We start from the raw sequence: 15,899 nt of genomic DNA on the forward strand, positions 1-15,899 counted from the left end.
TGCACTGTCAGGAGAGGGAGGCTTCCCCCCAGGCGCATGTCGAATCTTGTTGGCATTTCCATCCGTTTAATCACGGGCTCCGGGAGATGCTGTGGGAAGTACTGGCAGGATGGAGGTCTTGCCTCGGTGGGATGGGCTCTCTCCCTCCGAAGCCCGGGCTGCTTGTCAGTCACTCACCCCTGGGCGAGGTTGGGGCCCAAGTTCAGACATGCCCGCGAGAGATCAGGGAGTTTGAGGAGCTGCATACTCTCTAAAAACCACAACAGTCTGGTCTCAATATTCTCCAGGGAGCGGGGACACGGACCTCCTTGTTCTACAGGGGCTGGGGTCACAGCTCAGAGCCCCGTCCAGGCTGGAGGGAGAAGGCCAGGAGGCCAGAGGGAGGCCAGCTGACCCCTCAGGAGACTCCAGGCAGACCCCGATGCCAGACTCCAGCCCTCAAACATACTGCCTTCTGGAAATGTCTGTTGCGGGCCCACCATGCACCACGCTGTGGCTGCCAGTGGCGGATGAAGCAGAGCATGTCTCTGCCCTGTCTGGAGCTCCCGTCCCGGTTGAACAGAACGGACCAAGAGTGTGCGGGATAAATGCCGGGCGGGGAGCAGGGATGCTCGCGCTGGTGCAGGAGCTAGAGAGGTGACAGGAGTGAGGGAGGCAGAGGTGGAGGTGGGCAGGGGCCAGCGGGGTGTCAGGTTTTCAGCTGACGTCCCTACTATGCTTTTCCACGTGCCTCCCTCTCTGACTGCGATCCTAACTGATTAGGATCAGAGGAATCTCCATTTCCAGAGAAGCGAGACTGCATGGCCAGACCGTGGGCTCAGGTCCCAGTCTCCTGATTCCTGCCAAGCCCAGGGCCCCAGGAAGCGGCCCCATCCTTGGCAGCTGACCTGGCCTCGGCTCCCCCATAGGATGGGATCCCTCAGGAAGCTGTTATTGTGTGAGGGGCAGGAGCTCTATCTTTCATGCCTCTGCACTTGTGGCAGAGACAACGGTTTCCGAATGAGCATTTGTGCCCCGCCCTCCCCACCACCCCTGCTGGACCCAGTGCAGGGACCAGGTTGGAGGTGCCTTCGCCCCACATCTCCGCCAGAGGAGTCAGCTGAAATCATGGCCTTTGGAGACGTGGCCAGAGTCATTGTGAATTTTGCTGGCAGATTTCTCTGTTATCATTTCGACTAAAAAATACGTTCCATTCTGGACAGTACCACATCTGTCCTTTGTCATCCCATGGCACAGCCGTGACCGCCCATGCCCTTGCTTTGCATTCTGTCTTAATATCCTGGGCCCTGATAAAAGGCGCTGTAGATACCGGGAAGCGAGAGGAGCGGACTAGGGGGAGAACAGGGACACAAACTTGAAAAAAATGTATTTCCCATCTACATGTAAATAAAATCACTCAAGTGCCCCACGCCTGTAATCCCAGCACTTTGGAAGGCTGAGGTGGGCAGATCACTTGAGATCAGGGAAGTCGGGAACCAGCCTGCCACACATGGTGAAACCTGCCTCTACTAAAAATACAAAAAATTAATACCTGTGGATCCCAGCCACTGGGGAGGCTGAGGCAAGATAATCTCTTGAATCCAGGAGGGTGGAGGTTGCAGTGAGCTGCAGATTACACCATACTTCCCACTCCCAGCCTGGTGACAGTGAGACTTGTCTCAAAAAAAAAAAAAAAAAAAAAAAAAAAATCACTTGAGACGGTTTACACATTTTAAACAGTCAACAGGTGCAATGGGAATCTTTTAACAAAACCACAAAATCCAACTTAATCTGAAATAGGATGGAACCCATGGGGCGGGAGGGTGACGATGGGGCCCAGCTCCCCTCCAGCTCCTGGCCGGTGAGGACAATGAGTCTTTCAAGGGGCTGTCCCCACCCTCCACATTCTGGGGAAGGCAGCCTGGACCCTGGGCACTGTCTGGGCTTGGGGCTCTGGCTGACATGGCAGGCAGTAGCACACCATGGCCACTTCCCCAGTTGCACGGCCCGTGTGGATTTCAGGGTTTGTTTCATCCAACCAAGAGTTTCTGGGCATCCTCTTGGTGCTGGCTGCCCGAACACCTCAGGGAACAGGAGAGACCCTGACCCCTGAGAGCACCTGCTCTTCCCCATCCGTCCCTGTGCCCAGGGCTTAGCGACTGTCCTCTGAGTAGTGAATCTGGATTCCCGTTGCTGTTCCTCAGCGGAGCCTGCCCAACTGCAGTTCCTTCTAGCTGGATTTTTGTGCCAAGGCGTGAAGGTCAGGCCTCGTGCACGGGAGCTTCCTGGACGCTGGTTCCAGGAGGCCTCCCGCGTGAGAGTCACTTCTGATGAAAAATCTCAGGTTACTGTATTTCTGGACCCTCTTGATTCCCACAACCATCCTACGAAGTCCATGTTGATTTCTTCTTGGTTTTTTTTCAAGACAGAGTCTTGCTCTGTCACCCAGGCTGGAGTGCAGTGGCATGATCTCGGCTCACTGCAACCTCCGCCTCCCAGGTTCAAGCAATTCTCCTTGCTCATCCTCCCAAGTAGCTGGGATTACAGGCACACACCACCATGCCCAGCTAAATTTTTTTTGTGTTTTTAGTAGAAACAGGGTTTCACCATGTTGGCCAGGCCAGTCTCAAACTCCTGACCTCAGGTGATCCGCCCACTTTGGCCTTCCAAAGTGCTGGGATGATAGGCATGAGCTACTGCGCCTGGCCAGTACACATTGATTTCATCCCCACTTTGCAGATGAGAAAACGAAGTCCTAGGGAGGTGGAGTGATGGGCCAGGTCACACAGGTGGAGCTGAGACTTGGCCCCGGGACTCCTGACCTCAGAGCCCTGCTTGGCCCCCTTGGGTCCCTGGGAGGTCTCTCCTGCCCCTCTCCTGGATGGACAGAGAAGCCTGGCTCCCAGGGTGGTGGCACGGGGGCATCAGCAGACCCAGAAGAACCTGCTGTTCTGGGATGGGCAGCCCTGGCCACCACTTCCTGCCCACCTTGTGATAACCTCCAGACTTCAGCCATCACTATCCCCAGCGTGGCTGACGGTAGGTACCGGGGCTTGGATTGGGGTGTCCAGCCAGCGGGACGGGGCTTCAGGGCTGGGCTGACCTCTGGCCTCCCCCACACTGCTCCTCTCTGCTCTCAGACAGGCAGGCCAGGGGGCAGGCGGGACCCTCCACATTCCTCCTGGAGGGGGCCCAGCTACTGGGTGGCCTCATTCTCTGATGCCTCATTTTGGAGCAAGGTCACCAGCCTGCTGCCACCCCAGGGGCATGGGTGGGTCAAACCAGTGAGGTCTGGGAACTGTGTTGATGCCTGTGACTGGCAAGGCTATATAGCAGCTCCGTTTACCACTGCCTGCTGCCCACGCCCCGGCCCCGGCCCCCAGCCCCCAGCCCAGAGCTCATCTCAAGCGCAGGTGCACCCAGGGAGGTCCCCAGCCCATCTGCAGGGAGGAGAGACGAGGTCCCCTAGGTGGGTGAGTGGGGGCTGCCGGATTTGCCCTGGCAGAGCACTCCTGCCCTGCAACAAGGCCCTGGGGCCCCAGCAGGGTCTGGTGCGTCCGCGGCCTGGAGGCAGGCGGGAAGGCCACCCGCTGGCTCCCTGGCTCCCGCGCACTCCTTGGGTCAGGCCCAGGAGCCCTGCACACACATGTAGGCACTTGTGGCCGCCGCGGGCCGGGCGTGTCCTAATTAGCCCACTATCTTGGGAGCTCTTGTTGAAAGCAAAACAAACCAAAAAAGTCCTGGTTTTACCCGAGTTCCTCCCTGCGGTTTCCGGGGGCCCTCTGGTTTTGGGAGACCCTGGGCTCCCGTGCAGGCCTGTGTTAGGGTCAGGGTTGCCTGTTTCAGCAGCTTGACCCCGGGCAGGAGCCAGGCCCCAGGCAAAGCTCCTTGCTGCCAGGCAGGAAGCAAAAGGGAAAACCAGAATCCTCCGAGCCAGGTGGAGGGGCCTGTGGAGGACGCCTGGGGAGGCCTAAGGGGGAGGTCAGTGACCCAGAAAGCCACCCACACTCCCCAGACGCTGCGTTCCCAGCTGCACTCAAAGCTGCAGCTGCAAAGCCTCTGCCACCCACTGGGGACGCGACAGGGGCGGTGACCACAGGCAGGGCCAGCGTGCAGGGAGAGAGGTCCACTGGAAGCAGGAGGAGAGGACAGTGTCCCCTGGGCACGAGGACAGGCCCAGTAACCCTGGGGAGGAGGGGGCTTCAGAGGCCCCCGCCGGTGTCACTGAGCCTGAGGATCAGAGAGGACCAGAGGGAGAGACCGATATCGGGGCGCTGCCTGGAGAAGCCCTGCTAAGGGAGCCTGCCTGGGGCTCCCGGCCAGAGAACGGCGCCGAGAGGGCTTCAGGCCTGCTGTCCGGACACTTATCCACTAATTAGAATTCCCGCGTGGGGCTGCCTGCTGCAAGGGCCCGGCTCACTCCCGCTGGGCTGTGCTGGGTGCAGAGATCCTATCAGCTCTTCTCCTCTTGCCTCAATGACTAATTCCTTGGCACCTTCCTCAGATCATTCAAGAATGTGGACAAGTTAAAATATGAACCACGTTGCCGTGGGTCTGCGTCCTGCTTCTCCCAAACAAGGGAGGCGCGGGCTCTTTGCCCCACTGGCTGTCCTGTTCTCAGGGATGGAGCAGGAATGGGAGTCGGCAGTTGGGGGGACCCTGGGGCCTGCCCTTGCCTGCCTTCCTCACCTGAGAAGGCTCAGCTGGGCAGCACTTGAGTCCCAGGATGTTCTTGCCCAGGGGACTCACATGAGTCAGGAGTGGGGAAGTCCTGCATCCCTGAGGCCATCCCAGGGCCCAAAACAGGAAAGACCCTTCCAGGAAGGCCGCCGCTGGTTGCGTGGAAGAGAGCGGGCACCATGGGGGCGGTGGGCAGGCTGGCACCCGGTACCCAGTGGTGGGAGGGGCCGGCTCATGTCCCGTACTCACTTCTGGGCAGCTGGACTGGGGGAGCCGTCCTGCGTTCGTTCGTTTGTTCTACCAGCTCACTTGTTCAGCGAGCCTCTCAAGCAGCCGCTCTAATGGAGCACTGATTGACGGTGTTGGCTCTGAGCCACGTGTGTAATTCTGCGTTTTCTAGTAGCCGCATTCAAAAAGATGGAAAGGAACTGACAGAAGTCATTTAATTATTTCCTGTATTCACCCCTAACTGTGATGGTTTCAGCTTGTAATCAATAGGAAATAGTGAGTGAGGAGTTTTCCGTTCTTTCCGTGGCCCTGAGCCCTTGGAATCGGGGTGCGCTCACACACTGCACTCGGCTCCATCCACATTTCACACACCCCAACCCTGTGTGGCCAGTGGCCACCGTATCCAGGGTCCTCGTGGGTTCACGCTCAAGTAGGGGAGACAGAAGCCTTGGGGGACATGTGAGCCTGGCCTTTCAGAGAGTGGCTGTTAAGATGCTCAAACTGGGTGACGAGAGAACACCCGAGGCCTGGGGGCTGCTCCTGCCAGTGTGGCCAGGGCTGACCCCTCAGAACAGTGACCTCTGAGAGCCCAGACAGGGCTGGTGAGGATTCGTGTGCAGACCACGAATTCGTGTGCAGCTTCCAGGCAGGGCCTGGGCCTGTGGTCAGGAGCAGGTCTCGGACACCTCGGAGACCTCTTGGGCCTTGGTGAGGAGTCTGGGAACTGGGGACTCTGGGGCGGGGCCTGTGCTGTGCAGCCAGAGCTTGGCACTGCCCTGTGTCACCCCCACCATCACCCAACCTCCCGTGTGTGGGGCTGAGGCAGGGGTCCATCCTCTCTGCCGGGAGCCTACTGGCAGCTCGCTGGTGCCCAGGGTGGCAGGTTCCCCAAGCCAGACAGCAGGAGGAGCAGGAGTGGCCTTTCTACACCGTTCTCTGAGCAGGGCGGTGGCTGCTTCCCCAGACCCCCTCACAATAGCCCAGGAGCCGGGAGAGGTGAGGGTCACCCTTGCCTGGGATATTATGTTTTGTTTTTTGAGACAAAGTCTTGCCCTGTCTCCCAGGCTGGAGGGCAGTGGCGTGATCTTGGCTCTCTGCAGCCTCAGACTCCTGGGCTTGGCTCTCTGCAGCCTCAGACTCCTAGGCTCAGGAGATCCTCCCACCTCGGTCCCCAGAGTGCTGGGATTACAGGCGTCCCCCTGTGATGGTTTTAACCTGACACCATGTTTCCATGGCTCGTCCACGTGGCAGCGTGTGGGAGCTTCCTTCTGTCTTTATGGCCGAGGAAGAGGCCACTGTCCAGACACACAGTTTCTTTATCCATTGGCCATTCAGTGCACCCTGGGCTCCCGGGAAGGGCCTGTGGTGCAGGAAGTTAGGAAGGCTGTGGGGGGTGCGACAGACCAGGAAGGAGGCTGCGCTGGTGCCAGAGAGGTGGGCAGGGCCCGTGCTGCAGGGGTCCCCGTTCCATTGGTGGGTGGGCTCCCCAGGTTGACAGCTCACAGCCAGCTTAATGGTGCCAGATGATGGCAGCTTCAGCCGAGGCCTCGTGCCAAGACCCTTGCATTGGAGCTAGGACACGGGTCGGACCTGGTGGCTCAGGCCTACTGGGGGCTGTTAGCTGTCCTGGGCTGGAGCACCCAGGGAAAGTGCCTGCCTGGCCTTTGGTGGCCCTGGGAACAGTGGTGATGGCTCTGGTGAGCACCAATCCCCTGTCTCCTGCCCCTCCAGCATCCCAGGCTGAGCTGCCTCCACGTTGGACAGCACTCAGTGGAGGACTCAGTAGAGGACTCAGAGAGAACGCAAACTCTGGACTTGCCCGGTATCCTTCTCCATCGGATGCTGGAGGGGCCGGGGGCTATGGCCCTCATCAGGGACCTCAGTGGATGTGTGTCCTAGGACCTGCAGAGCCGAGGGCCTCTGGGTCACTAAACCTAACGGCTCTGATGGAGAAGGCTGAGGTACAGGAAGGGGCTGAGCTTGGGAGTCCCGGCCAGGCCCCTAAACCCTCGTGTGCGGGGGATGCACCTTTTATTTTTTGGCTTGGAGGGGGCAGGCTGGTGGGAGGGGGGAGTGCGCTCACAGCACGCCACAGCTTCTCTAAAGAGGGGCACAGGGCAGAAGGACCCCCTGCCGCCCGCCTACGCCTGGCTCTGCCCCTTCCTGCTCTGCAGTCCCAGTTCACGGTCTGGGGGTCTCAGCCTGCACCTTGCTGGTTGCTGGTGACCTTTGTGCCATCGGCTGGGGCTGCTGGATGCCTGGGGCCAATCGTGTCTCCAGCCCCATAGCTCAGGTTCCTCATCTGTAAAATGGGGACAGTCACGGTGCCCATCGTAGGCCGGGGGAGAGGGGTAAAGGAGTTTGTTTGCGTTGAGCCTCGGGGGTCACGGGAAAGCTGTTTATGCGTCTGCAGTGTTCCTCCAGTACCCACCTCTGGGTTTGGAAGGGGAGTCTTCCTCGGTGGCCCACCAAGTGAGGTCTGCCCTGCCCTGGATCTGAGACACCGAGGCCGGGCCAGCACCCCCTCCCTCAGCTGGGGCCTCCCTTAAGCCCCTGGCAGAGGCTGATCCGTGCTGGGGTCCCGGCGGCCCACAGAGGGTGGCGCAGGGGACGCACTCACAGGGGTTCCCGTTCCTTGGTGTGTGGTCCTGGCGGGGGAGCTGCGGGTAGGGGCCCAGCGAGAGAACCCCGGGCCAGGGGGCAGCAGGCGGGGGGCTTCGCCGGCCCCTGAGCGCAGAGCGGCCTTTCCAGTGTGGGTGAGGCCGTTCACCGGGAGACGAGGCCGCCCACCTGGGAAAACAGGGCTCAGCCATTGAACAGCAGCCCCCACCCTATCCCACCACCTAGAGGGCCAGGCCTAGTGGGGGCCCGAATCTGGTCTCCAGCACCTCAGGGGCACCCACGCACCCAAGCCCAGGTGTGCGCACCCTGCACTCAGGGCCCACTTGTGCCTGGCCCACCTCACCCGCTGCCTGGCTCCCTGGGGCTGGATCTCCCCACTTTGAGCTGTGAGGTCCAGACCCCGATGCTGCCCAGAGCGTGCAGCGAAGCCCGTGTGGGCATCAGGGCCTGGGAGCCTCCCCCACCCAACGCCTCCCCTCCAGGTGTGCAGAGAGTCTATTCCGCCTCATCAACGGCTGGGTGGATCCCCAGAAACCCTGGCACCGGGAGGCTGATGGAGGGGAGGGCGAGGTGAATATGTCAGTTTATCCCAACGCAAGTAGTGGCCTGTTGGGATGGGGGAGAGACCCGGGGAAATATTTGGGATGACTGGAGCCGCTGGCCCTTTAAGGCTCCTGTAACAGGACACCTCCTAGATGGGACAGGACGACTGACTGTGTGTGTTTCCCCTCCCTCCTCCCCTTTCCCGCGCCAGGCCCAGTTCAATTTGCTGAGCAGCACCATGGACCAGATGAGCAGCCGCGCGGCCTCGGCCAGCCCGTACACCCCGGAGCACGCCGCCAGCGTGCCCACCCACTCACCCTACGCGCAGCCCAGCTCCACCTTCGACACCATGTCGCCCGCGCCTGTCATCCCCTCCAACACCGACTATCCCGGACCCCACCACTTCGAGGTCACTTTCCAGCAGTCCAGCACGGCCAAGTCAGCCACCTGGACGGTGAGTCCCCCTGCTCCCTGCAGGCTGTGGGCTGCGGGCTGGAAAGGAGGTGGCCGCGTTCCCCGCACCTCAAGAGGTCCAAGCTCGCCCCACTGTCTGCTCGGGGCTCCCACCTGGCCTGAGCCAGGAGGAGCTTCGGGCAGGAGGCGGGTCTCAGGGCCGGGCAGTCTGGGTGTGCCCACCCCTCTGGACGTGAGTGGCCAGAGAAAGTCAGCCTCCAAAGGGCCCCAGAGGGGACGGGCTTGGCCCGGCTGCTGAGGTCTCTGCCAAGACTGGCCAGCGGCTTCCCCATGCTCAGGTAGGGGCTTTGGTTTGAAATCCTCTCCTGGGCAGAGGCAGGGGCTCTGCTGCCAAGAGTTGTCTGCCCAAGACAGGCCCACAGCCTAGGGTCTGCAGAACCTGCCTCCTCCAGGCAGCGAGACGCATCTGCGGGTGGGTGGATTTGGGCTTTGCCAGCACTGTCTCTGGAGTGTCATTTCCAGGAATTGGCATGCGCCGAGGAGATGGGGTGGAACCACCGTGCCGAGGACTCGGGTCCTCACTGCGGTGCCCCTGGGGACAGCCTGGCCCACGGTGGGGATCTTGCTAACTCTGATAACATCACCTGTGCACACGGCCACTCTCCTCGAGCCAGGCACCGTGCTCAGGGCTTTGAGTTGAGCTAACTCCTGCACCCACCAACAACGCACGGGTCTGACTCCATCACTGCTCCCTTGTACAGCCAAGGAGGCTGAGGCGCGGGGAGAGAAGTGGTTCGCCCAGAGTTCTGCTCATAGTAAGTGGGGGCCACCACCTCTGCATCTGTATTCCTACCCACTGAGCTGCCCTGCCCAGACGGCTTCCGGGGCGGGGGTCTGTCAGGAGGGGCAAGGTCAAGGCTGCATGGCCCCAGCCAGGAGTGGAGGGCACGCAGGGGTTGGGCGGGAAGAGCAGCCCCAAGAGCTCTCCGGGTTTCGCCTCCTGCACCGAGGAGGGGGCAAGGGAGCCCTGCCCGGACACCTGGGCCGTGGCTGCAGGAGGGGCTCTATGGGACACATGGTCGGTCCGGCCCACTGGGCAGCGTCCCCTCCCCCACGAGGCCCCGCCTCCCCTGGGCACAGCTCAGTGCAGGGCAGCTGCATTCCCACCCACTGTGGGGAGTGCTGAGAAAAGGCCCCTCGGGTTTTTCCGCTTTAAGAACCAGGTCCCACTGTGCTGCCGGCCATAGCTGCGGTTTTCCCACGCTCCTGGAGGGCCGAGGGGCAGGGCGGAGCCTAAGGTAGCCTGGCAGGCTCTGCAGGTAGCTGGACAGTCCTGCCGGGCTGGTCTGGGGTCTGGGTTCCAGGCCCCGCCCGCCCCCACCTGCGGTTGTTTCTGATTCTGACTCCAGCCATGGGCTCCCCCAACTGCTGGCTCCGGGCTAAGAGAAGGCTCAGCCCAGACTCCCTGGGCTTGATGGGAAGGGGCTCTGTGGGCTGTTGGGCCAAGGGGCAGAGGACCTGGCACCTCCTCCAGGGCCTCCCACCCCCATCTGGCAGGGAATGCCGACCCCAGCCCTAACGCCCCGTTTTCTCCATTTGGAAATTACTCCTCCACACTCCTTACTGCACGGTGGAGATAAGGATGGGAAGACCGTGCTGGGGCCGTGGTCAGCACAGCACTTAGCTCGCAGCAGGAGGCCCATGTGTTGTCTTCATTGTGGTGGTGGTGGGCATGCTGGCCTGGGCCTCCCAAATGAGTGGTTCTGTGGCAGCTGCACCTGCCTGTGGGGCAAGGGAGACCAGGACTATCCCTCTACCCCGCTTGAAGGTCCGGTGAGGCCACCTGAAGCCAGGTCAGAAGGGCCCAAGGCATCCTCACCTGCACACTCCAGCAGCGGGAGCCTTTCCACTGCTTCTCTCCCACGCTCAGGCTTGTTGCCCAAGTCCACTCTCTCCCCTCTGGGGACACTGACCTCCTGCCCTGGGGTTTACGATGCTGGTGGTTTCCAGAGAGTGTCCCCTTGCAGTCCTGGCAGGCAGCTTGTGGGAGCTCTGCCTCCCTTCCTCCCACGGTCTGGGGATGCTGGCGGGGTCTCCACTGTGCTTAGGATGCACTGCATATGGTCTGCGCTGATGTTCCTGGAAGGACAGGAGCAAACCCCTCTGCTGGCTGACGTCCCCCACCTGGGGTGTCTGCCACCCCCACCTCCTGCCAGGTGTGGCATCAGGTTCAAGGGACTTCATGGTTTTGTCTCAATTGCCTTGTTCTGCCGGACGGGGCGGCCTTGCCCTGCGGGACGGGCTGGTCAGCCGCACCCGGGGGAGGGGAAGGCTCTGCCTGGTGCCCAGGAGAGAAGCAGCGACGCCTCCTCGCTCCCTCCCTGCTGGGCTTTGTGGATGCTGGGGCTGGGGGTTGGGGCGCGAGCTAGGGAAGAAGATGCTGTCGCCTGCACCCAGGGCTCCTCCTCCGAAGCCCTGTGGATCCAGGGGGTGGAGGTGGAACACACATTGATAATGAGATTTTTGGCACCTCAGCTCTCTGGGGGCAGAACCCCCTCCACCAGGGCTTCTTCCCTTGCCCAGGGAGGGGCAGGCAGGTGGTCGGCTCACAGTGTGGGACAGGGCCTCCAGACAGCCCACTTGCTCCCAGTTCTGGGGTCCCACCGTGCGGGCACTGCCCAGACCTGCTGCCTGGGCTTGCGTCCGGCCTCCGCACCGTGGCTCCCTGGGCTCCCGGCACACCAGCCGGCTGGTAACTGATGGATAATTCTTATTTTTCTCAAGTACAGTTCCACATTGGCTGCCGCCCACCTTTCTCCCCAGTCAGGAAAACAGCCTCACCAGTCCCCAGGTGACCACAGCTGCTACTGGGGTCTTTGACCTCAGCTTTGCTGAGGCCCACGATGGGTCTCCCCAGCCCTGGGGGTGTCCATCTGTCCTAAGCAGCTTCCCTCAGACTTCAGATCTCCTTGGGCACTGAGGGGTCTGGAGGCTGCGGTTCACAGGCCTGTGCATATGTGTGAATACACACACAGACATGGCACCCTCCCACATGCATGCACATGCATGGATACACAAGTCCATTATGCACACGCAGGCACATGGAAACACACAGCCAGGCATGTACATGCATAGGCCTCTCCCCGTCGCTGCCCAGGGTTCTAGAGCTCCCACCCATGGAAAGCCAGGAGGAGGAGGAGGCGGGTCATGGGTAACCGAGAGCCAGAGGAAGGATTTGTGTTTAGCCACGAGAGTGTAACCAGTGACCAGTGACAGGGCAAGGCTGGCGTTTGGTGAGAGGGACCCTGCATGGTGAGAGGGGTAGAGCTGGCACCTACTGGGGTCCTGATCCCAGGTCTGCCTGGGAGCACCTGCTCCTTCGCCCCTCTGCCCTGGCATCCTCACCTGCAGAGAGAGTGTGGCCTGCCAGCCATGGTAGGGACAAAGGAGCTGGCTCTTGGGACTTCTTAGGGCAGGGCAGGGTGCCTGGGGAGTGCTCCACACACGTGTGCTCTTTGTGAGTGCAGTGCTGATGGTGACACCAGTACCCTTCTCCCAGTTCAACACCCTCTGTGGGACAGTGTGGGGTCAGAGCATGGGCAGAGCTCTCTGCAGGGCGTGGCCTGGCCTCTGAGCCCTGCTGGCCACTCCTGTCCTGGGAGCCCTGCAGGTTGGCAGTGGCTCAGACAGCTGATTCCAGGAGGCCCTCAGGGAGGAGAATGAACAGGAGTTCCTCTAGCTGTCGGAACAGCCCAAGGTGATGGGCATCGGATGCTGTGACACCCCGGCTCAGCCGTTCTGCCCCCAGCTCAGCCTCATCGGGGAAGGTGGCTGTCCTTGGTATTTGGGAAGTTTGGGGACAGGGTTCTGAGGTCAGGCAAGAAAGCATTGTGGGGTTGGAAGCCCTGGCCCAGCACAGCATCTATGGGCACCTCAGGGCATGCTGAGTGACACCACCCACAGCCCACGAGGCAGGCTGCCACGGCAGGATGATGAGGACACACACAGGTGCGATGGCCAGCTGCCCCAGTATCCCTCCAGACAGAGAGATGGACACAGGGGGCTGGACACAGCCCCCTGAGTGCCCTCCAGCTGCTCTCAGACTCAGCGTGTGTGCGTGTGTGTGTGCGTGTGTGTGTGCGTGCGCGCACATGTTCGTCTTGGGGGAGAGCTGACTCCACGTCTAGGAAAGCTCCCCCCGCAGGAGAGACATATGGAAGGATGATCAGGGAAGCATAAAGGCTTTGCTCAGGATTCCTGGGGAGAATGAGGCTGAGTCAACACTAATGGGTCTGGAGCAACCTTCCCAGCGCCTCGGAGGCTTGCAAGCGGGAGAATAATAGCGGAGGTGTCCCAACACGATCGTGGTATCAATTGCGTTATCCTAAAAGTTTATGGAATGCATGAGTGGAATTAATACCTTTTACTGGCACCAGAAGCAATTATATGTGCGTAAAGCTGAGGGAAGAGTTCTAACAATGTTTATTGTGGAGATGAAACGTGGATTATTAGGGGAAACAAGAGTACTTAGGGTGAGATTGCAGCAATTGTTCACATCGTGCGGCGCAGGGATCTGCGGCAGGGACGGAGCTTCCAGCAGGCCTGCTCGGGCTGTGGTCGGTGCCTCCGGGGCCGGTCGGCTCTTCTCTCTCCACTTGCTGGAGCAGCCAGAGGAACTCACTCCTGGGCCCTGGAGGGCACAGAACTTAGCCTTGGAGGCCCCGAGTGAGGCTGCGGAGGCCCCAGCTCTGAGACCCTGGGTCCTGCTGCCCCACCCCACACTGCCTGGTTCTTGGAGGAGACAGGAGAGAGAACCCCTCAGGGGACAGGATTCCCTTCCATAGTCGTGAGACTGTTGTGGGAGAGGCATGATCCAATTTACGTTTCAGGAAGAATCATCTATTTTCTAGGACTTGTTTCCAGTCCACAGCCCTGTGGACCCAGCATGTCTGATTAGTAGCACTGGCAGCAACATTGCCCCTGTGTGCAGGGCCTCCCATGCTCCCCATTTTACAGATGAGGAAACTGAGGCTCCCAGAGGGCACACCAAGGTCACCTGTCAGCAGAGGGCGGATCTGGGCCTGGCCCCAGCAGCCAGACCTCTAACCTTGCCCTTGCAGCCCATGTGGTGGCTCCCCCGGCCCTTGCATGTCCCTGGACAGGTCCCCATGAGCAGCCCCTGCCCCCTGCCCAACCCTCTGCTCCCAGTTCTGTGGGGCAGGTCCGTGTGACCGTCAGGGCCCCCAGGGGAACCAGCGATAAGGAGGTGCTGACCCCTCAGAGGGACCTGCCTGTCCCTAGGGGAGAAAGTTTTGGACCGAGCAGCATGTTGGGGGAGCCCAGGCTGTGCCTCGGCCTCCGTGAGCCTTCCACTGCTGTTTGCCAGTGAATCAAACTGGGACTGGGGGTGGAGAGTCCATCCCTGTCTGCTTTCACTGCCTGGTTTTATTGACAAAGGAAAATCCCTCAGGAACACTCTATCACTGGACTGCTCCGAGGCTGGCCAGCCTCCCAGGCGAGAAGCCAGGCAGCTAGGCTTGGGGACCGGCCTCTCCTGGTGCCTTCCTGCCCCCTCTTCCTTCGCCCCTCCCAGGCCTGGCCTCAGTACCACTAGCTCCCGTTGACAGGGGGAAAGAGAGGCCCGCAGGGGAGGACTGTCCCCGGCTTCTCCTGGACCTAGTGCTGATGCCAAGATGCGGTCCTGGGTGACCTGGACCTTGGGCCACGTGGGACTCGGGGCAAGGTGAGGGGCTCAGCTGGGCAGTGAGTTAAAGTTTTGCTTCCCGGTCTGGTGGGTTTCTGCTACCCCAGGCCAGTGGTCACTTCCGGGATTTTCTGAGATTCCAAAAGTAGAAGCTACACTCAAGGTATTTGGATGGACCCTGGAGGCCCAGTCCCTGCTTCTGGGTAGAGAAGCCCCTGAGCCACCTCCAGACCTTCTGTTCCTTTTCCAAGGAGCCCCAGGAAGAGGGGGTCAGACAATTCCAGGGTGTCCTGGCTGGACAGAAAAGCATCTTCTCTGCACTCCAGGCGGACAGCGTGAGGCTCAGGTGGCGGCCGAGGCTGGTGTCCACAGCTGGGGGCTGTGATGGGGCTGCACAGGCTGTGAGCGGTGCAGCGCATTTTAGGGCAGAAAGACTCTTGTGGAGAAGTGAACAGCACTCCAGGCTTCAGTGAAGCAGAAGTCAGATCCCATGGGGAAACCGCACAGGGGAGTTCCCTAAAGCCCAGGGCCACCCCAAGGGTTGAAAACCCACCCCACCCCCAGCCATGCCACTGGAGCGAGGCGCCCAACTCCTTACACCTGGCATTGGGGAGACACCACTCTCTGCAGGGGGTCAGAGATTTAGAGGCCAAAATTCTCCTTGCCCCTGGCATTTCACTGAAGAGTTACAAAGTTTAGCAAAACCTAGATTCTAGCCAACTATTACCTTAAACACTGAAGAGGGACCCCCCTACCACCATGTCCACAGCTTACTCCCCTCCCTCCACTGTCCCCGGTCACCTCCAGCTGCTGCCAATTGCAGCCCCCAAGGCTGTCCCAGGAAGCTGCAACCAGAGTGGGTGTCCTGTGAGCAGAGGGTACCTACTGACCCTGGGGCACCCTTCCAATCCCCACGGCTGACAAAGCCGGGCCTCAAAAGGCTGGGTTAATCCTGGCTTCTCCTCAAAGCCACAAGTCAGGGTGGGGGTGAGGATAGTGGGGGCGAGGATGGCGGGGTTTCCTCCCCAGCAGTTAAGGGGCCCTCTCTGCAGTGAGCAGAGCAGGTCTGCTGCCAGCCTGCTGGGCCTCTTGCGGGACAGTGCGGGACAGCTCCAGGGCCTGGCCCACAGCCCCGCTAGCTAGGTCCTTGCCAGAGGCCAGAGGAGAGGCCAGGCAACAGGATGGCGCTGTCAAAAAGCAAGTTGTGGGCAGAGGACCCTGTGCTTGGTCCCGGCTGGGGGCAGAGGCTGAGTGCGGTGCTTTGAATACTCCCGTGTCTTCAGAGCCGAGGGGCAGCTGCTGGTGGGCGCTCCAGGGCCCTCTGCAAGCCCAGCTTTTGTCTCCACGGACCCAGGGCACTGTCCTGCCACCCCCTCTGTCCCCAAGGCCCCAGAGGGGGTACCTGGGTCCTGGAATAAGAGCAGATGGAGTTCCTCACCCTGCCTGGGCAGCTCATTCCTTCCTGGGCTTGGGCACAGTGATAGTGATAATAGCACCCACCCGGGCGCCCGCCGCTATGAATCAGGACAGCGGCGACCGGGTGTGGACTGGGCCCTGAGCTCCTCACACAGCACCTCGGCAGCAAAGCAGAGGCTGGAGCTGTCCAGGCTGGGCCACCCAATCCCAGCCGGACACAAGGAAGTCTGTGTGAGTCTCAGTCTCTATTGTCCATGGAGACCCCTCCCCAGCAGGACCAGGGCAAGTGAGGCCCCTGGCTGTTGTTCCCCTT

At 60.8% G+C, this 15,899-nt stretch overlaps 1 protein-coding gene across 2 annotated transcripts in view; it reads left to right on the top strand.

Moving 5' to 3' along the window:
* TP73 (tumor protein p73) overlaps positions 1-15,899 on the top strand; it is a 91,400-nt gene that overhangs the window by 55,767 nt on the left and 19,734 nt on the right. For both annotated transcript variants that reach the window (XM_021935355.2, XM_031663793.1), the window contains exon 4: positions 8,264-8,506. In XM_021935355.2, coding sequence (XP_021791047.1) covers positions 8,264-8,506 — 243 coding nt within the window. The remainder of the gene's footprint in view (positions 1-8,263; positions 8,507-15,899) is intronic.

This window comes from Papio anubis, chromosome 1 (assembly GCF_008728515.1).
Source record: "Papio anubis isolate 15944 chromosome 1, Panubis1.0, whole genome shotgun sequence".
NCBI classification, from domain to species: domain Eukaryota; kingdom Metazoa; phylum Chordata; class Mammalia; order Primates; family Cercopithecidae; genus Papio; species Papio anubis.